The following is a 6,000-nucleotide window of genomic DNA, read 5'->3' as shown; positions in this document are numbered from 1 at the left end:
TCTTCATGGAGCTGGCTTCGTGCAAAGGGGCACTGTCATGCTGGAACAGGTTTGGGTCTCCTAGTTTAAGCGACAAGAAAATCCAAAGATGTCCTTCACAATTGTCTGGCTCTGCCTTTGTGCTGACAGTTTGGAGAAAAACCACATATGGGTGGAAACGTCAGGTATCCCAATACCTTTGACTCAATATGGTGTATAATAATTGTGTCAAACTAAATGAAGTAGTAAGGCTATCATGAATAATGTATGCTATCTAACTCAATAATGTGTGGTGGATAGAAGCAGATATATTTTCTAATTAAAATAATTAAATTAAATCAAAAAACTTATGAATATTTGGTGTAAAAATGACATCATGTTAACCCTGTCATTCAGTGTCCTGCTGTTTACTCTGCCTACTCTACATAAATGTTTCCACAGTGATTATGGGGCAGTGTGAGTCTTGCCCCATTGGGCCTTTATTAACTCTTGCTGCAGTTCCTATGATTTACCACTAGGCAATAAAAACTCTTTTTACATTTCTGAAGCTTCCTTTTTTATACTGATGATGTCATTTGGAAAATTTAGTACCTTTAGACTTTTATTACTGTACAAATATCTGAATACTGTAAATGCAGGGTGTCAGTTACGCAGTAATGCTGTAATCTACTGTTCAGCCTGTAGGAAAGCTGGGAACAAGAGCAGCTTGACCTCCACACACATACACACACACACACACACACACACACACACACACACACACACACACATTCAAGACCTCTATTCATTGCTGTAGCTAATTGTTGTGCCTATAACCATCATACACACACTTCCAAAATGAATATTTTGCCACCTTTCTCTCTCTCTCACACACACACACACACACACACACACACACACACAGCATGCCTTGAGGGAGTTTGCATGCAGCAACTCGTCAGTGTAAACAGAGAGACGACTCAGGGAATGACGATTGAAGAAAAACATAGAAACTGTATGATGATTGTCTCCACACAGTTTTTAGGGAAATAATGAATAATCTAAGAATTTACTTAAAAAGGCTTACATTTTTATCATCAAAAATTACCGTATTTATCATAGAAGTTCCACCACACGCAAAACTCCTGCATGGAGATCAGTGAAATCATTAGGAAACGTGTACAATCGCCGTCTTACTTTGAATTGAACTGAAACTGGATGTTACTATGGTTACAGGTGTTCATAAGCAGAACATTCATTTAGATTCAACTGACAAACACAAACTAACTGTGTGTTCAACAATCTGAACTCACACCTGAACCTCCAGCCAATCACAATCCACTATTCACACCTGAACCTCCAGCCAATCACAATCCACTATTCCACACCTGAACCTCCAGCCAATCACAATCCACTATTCACACCTGAACCTCCAGCCAATCACAATCCACTATTCACACCTGAACCTCCAGCCAATCACAATCCACTATTCCACACCTGAACCTCCAGCCAATCACAATCCACTATTCATACCTGAACTTCCAGCCAATCACAGTCCACTATTCACACCTGACCCTCCAGCCAATCACAATCCACTATTCACACCTGAACCTCCAGCCAATCACAATCCACTATTCACACCTGAACTTCCAGCCAATCACAATCCACTATTCACACCTGAACCTCCAGCCAATCACAATCCACTATTCACACCTGAACTTCCAGCCAATCACAATCCACTATTCACACCTGAACTTCCAGCCAATCACAATCCACTATTCACACCTGAACCTCCAGCCAATCACAATCCACTATTCACACCTAAACCTCCAGCCAATCACAATCCACTATTCACACCTGAACCTCCAGCCAATCACAATCCACTATTCACACCTGAGTACATTTTTTGTTAGTTGAGTCTTGTCCTTCTAACTACATGTAACCACATTGTTTTTGTTTGTTTTTTTCTTGCTTGAAAAGTGGATAAACCAACGATAATCTGATCTGCTGTGATGTGATGTGATTTTCGGCAGTGTGCGGCTGTGACTTGGCCTGTTCCGGATTCTTCCAGCAGGCTGGTGAGTACATCTGCACCGCGGACTACCAGCGGCTTTACGGCACTAAGTGTGACAGCTGCGGGGAGTTTATCAGCGGGGAGGTGGTCTCCGCTCTGAGCCGAACCTACCACCCAAAGTGCTTCGTTTGCACTATCTGCAGGTACGTGAAGCTTAAAGGCTTCTGTCCATCGTGTACAAAACATCTTACAGAACCAAATATACACTCGCTGTCCACTTTTACGCAGTTATTTGATCAACCAATCACGTTTCAGGAGCAGATATGGGTCAAGAGCTTTAGATAATGTTTACATCAAAAGTGGTGTTTCTCTGCATCTCAGAAACTTACAGCTGGTCAGGAAACCGTTAGCTGTTCAGTCTAGAATGAGATAGGAGAACTTCAGAACCCTGGCTGGCAGCAGAAGAACCTGATTTGGTCTCCTGCTTGTAGCTGGTTGTTTACCCACATAAACATTGTGTGTTCTGAGATGTTTTCTGCTCACCATGAATATAAAGAATGATTATATGAGTAACTGATCATCCTGGTCTGATGTTTCTCAGCAATAAGGTGTTTCAGATCCACGTATGCACAGGTGGATGATGATTGTGTTATTTAGGTGTTTGAAGAACTAAAAGGCATGGATGTCTAACTGATGGATGAATATTAATTTTTAAAGATATTCTATTATTTGATGTTCTGCTGCTGATCCAATGGTTGGAGATCAGGGCAGAGTGAAAGCCACAACATGATGGATGATTAACATTGTTTTCATAACTTTAAGGACTTTTCATCTTCAGATTTCTGGTTCCACCCTGCATTTGTTCACCTTTCTGAAGTCCATCAAATACATCACATCCGTCATCTATAAATCCAGCGAGAAAGAAAAAAATATTTATAACTTCTACTTGTCATGATTTTTTCATGCTGTTCACAACCTGGAGAAGTTTTTCTCAGGCACGGCTTGGGATTGCGTTCACCTTTAAAAGGCTACGTGAGAGGAAAACCGTGTCGTATTTTATCACAACACCTAAACAATCTAGGACAGTCCTCAGCTGCAGGCTGAATCCCAATGTCAGGTAAGTTCACGCAGCTCCACGACGTTCCGGATCTCAGGACTGGCGAGAAAAGATTCGGAGCAGGTCCATAACTGAGGCTGATTAAATATGAAGCAGATACCGATGTGATGCGATTCCCCCTATTAGGATGCAGTGTGATCCGATTTCCATTTGATTCAACACAATGCGATTCAATGGAAAAAAATAGGATGTGCAATTCACTATGTCACAAATAGTTCAAATCATCAATTTATATCAGAGCCTTCTGACTTCTAACGCGTGAGCTTTTCACAAACGCACCTTTGTACGGCGTAAATCATTTTTTAATAATAAACCCAGACGTTCTTCTCCTGTTGTGTCTGGAGGAAGTTACAGCTCTACCTCTGCCATGTTAATCTGTATTCTATGTGACTCTCAGGACACGCCTCGTCATAATCACGTAGCAGCTCGAGAAACAGTTTAGCGACGAGAAATCGATGTACAGATCAAATATCAGTTACAAATTATTGGTCACTTTCAAAATAATAAAAGTGAAGAACATCTACTGTTAATTATATAGAAAAAAAATCTAACATATAAAAATGAACTTTTATGCCGATGTGAATTGCTGAATTTTACCATCACTGACATGCACATATTACAAAAACCTACCAAAAGATCTGAAAAATAAAGTGTCGTTTTGAAATAATAAACCTAAAAATGATTAAACGTTACATAATCAGGTGATATGATTGTGTGTGTGTGTGTGTGTGTGTGTGTGTGTGTGTGTGTGTGTGTGTGTGTGTGTGTGTGTGTGTGTGTGTGTTTCCTTCATTATCCTTCTGGACCAGACGCGAGCACTGCTGTCGTGGCCTGGAGCTCCCAGCAGGGACGGTGGCATAGATACTTAAAAAGCAGAGCTGGAAGGAAATCCGGTTCTTGAACAGTTCTGTAGTTCTTGTTGACATAAACAGATTTTTTTGGTGCCATGTTTTATTTATAACCTTTTACAGATCATGGCCTGGTAATAGATACCATTAAGAGGAATCTTACATAAAGAGTATGATGGAAGAAAAATCACAACTGCGAACTACAAGCATGATGTCATTATTTCCAGACATTGTCATTGGCTGTATTTCAAAAATTGCTGATGTTTTGAGATTTTTACAAAAAACACAAAAAGAAGGGCCGTGGAGCAGAGAGGAGGGCTGCTATAATCACTCTGTGCAACCGTGCTGAGCTGAAACACATCTCCAGATGTACAGCTTTGTAGAAACCAAACAACTCATCTGGTCTTCGAGTGGGTTTTTTTGTAGAAAAGAATTTCGAATGCAACATCTAACAATTAACCCTTTCATTTATTATTTATTTCTTTACCAAACTGTTCCCACAAAATTGGAGCCAAACAAAGCCAGCTTCATGGAGATCTGCAGTCCATGAGTTGGAGTGGAAGATCTCCTGCTATAGAGCTTCAACCCTATTGGGATGAATGTGAACACTGACAGCACCTCAGGTCTCCTCACCTTCTCACCTACATCACTACCTGACTTTACTAACACCCTTGTAGCTGAATGAATCTCCACAAAATCTAGAGGAACATCTTCTCAGAAGAGTGGAGCTCATTATAAAGGACTAAATGTGAAGTGGGATGTTTAAAAAGCACATACCAATCTTTCTGTGGATCGTTTCACTTTGACAGTTTTTTAAAACGAATGTGTGAGGATGAGGAACTGTGGCCTAAAACTCAGAAATAAAGAATGTATAATCCAAATTCAGCAAGAAATAATCTCCGTGATCTCCCCAATGTCGCTGTAAAGTAATTAACCTCGGCCCGTTTATCTTATCCGCAAAAGCCTCGAGTTACCCATGTGGTCAAACGCTGGAAAGGTCATTCAATCCTTTTTAATCATTTAATCACTTTTCCGTCTAAAACGAGACTCTATTTATAAAAACCAAACACTGAGACAGTTAACAACCAGAGTTTGGGCAAAGATGTTCCTTAACTCATAAGGTTAATCAGACAAATAAATCTTCTCATGTTTCCTAAAAAACACAAAGTAGAAACAAATCAACTATAAACTTTTCCAACGAAACTGGAGACTACTTTACATATAACTGTTCAAAAAATGAATAAACATTTACTTCACCATATAAACAAAAGCACATGAATACAAATAAAACCGGTTTTTAGCGTTATTTTTTGATGACGCTACGATTTTGAGAATTCCACCACACTACAAGATGAAATTGCTCAAGACCTTCTGGAAGATCAGAGTCAATCATTCCAGAGAGAAATAAGATATATGAGGCGATCAGAGACACGCTGACTGATGTTCTTGCCTTTGCTCTGCTCCTTCAGGGTGTTAGATTAATCAGATTCCACCGTTCCATCATCGCACACTTGGTTCTGCCCTTCCATCAGTGTGTTTATCTACCAGTGTAATAAACATGTCTGATCTCATAACTCAATACCGTAACACTCGTTATTCCCAGCACGGAGGTAGAACATCTTCAGTGAGAACCTTAACCTCGTCCGTCTCCTCTGTCTCACAGGAAGCCGTTCCCCATCGGAGACAGGGTGACCTTCTGCGGGAAGAAGTGTGTGTGTCAGCAGTGCTCACACACACTCGTCAGCAGCAACGAGCCCGTCAAGATCCACGGGCCGAGTCGTAAGTCCGAGCTCGACAAAACGTTTTATTGATCTGTTAAGCGTTTCTAATTCTGTGGGTTAAACTGCACTTTAGAGAGGAGAGGGGCACCATTATTTTTGATCAGGGAGTTTTATTTTAAAGAAATAAAAAAACAACATGGATCGAAACTATTGGCACTCGCGTGAATAAACAATTAAAGACTATACATTGCACACACACACACACACACACACACACACACTGCATACACACACACACACACACACACACACACACTGCACACACACACTGCGCACACACAC

The 6,000-nt window shown here is 40.5% G+C and overlaps 2 protein-coding genes across 15 annotated transcripts in view; one reads left to right on the top strand and one right to left on the bottom strand.

Moving 5' to 3' along the window:
- Positions 1 to 6,000, bottom strand: part of cct6a (chaperonin containing TCP1, subunit 6A (zeta 1)) — a 48,069-nt gene that overhangs the window by 4,954 nt on the left and 37,115 nt on the right. The gene's annotated exons all lie outside the window — the stretch shown is intronic.
- LOC310738888 (actin-binding LIM protein 3-like) overlaps positions 1 to 6,000 on the top strand; it is a 59,695-nt gene that overhangs the window by 24,003 nt on the left and 29,692 nt on the right. For all 14 annotated transcript variants that reach the window (XM_083564352.1, XM_083564362.1, XM_083564356.1 and 11 more), the window contains 2 exons: positions 1,992 to 2,175; positions 5,601 to 5,716. In XM_083564352.1, coding sequence (XP_083420478.1) covers positions 1,992 to 2,175; positions 5,601 to 5,716 — 300 coding nt within the window. The remainder of the gene's footprint in view (positions 1 to 1,991; positions 2,176 to 5,600; positions 5,717 to 6,000) is intronic.

Source organism: Silurus aristotelis, assembly GCF_946808225.1.
Source record: "Silurus aristotelis genome assembly, chromosome: 16".
Lineage (NCBI taxonomy): Eukaryota > Metazoa > Chordata > Actinopteri > Siluriformes > Siluridae > Silurus > Silurus aristotelis.
This window is presented reverse-complemented; position numbering and strand designations above follow the sequence as displayed.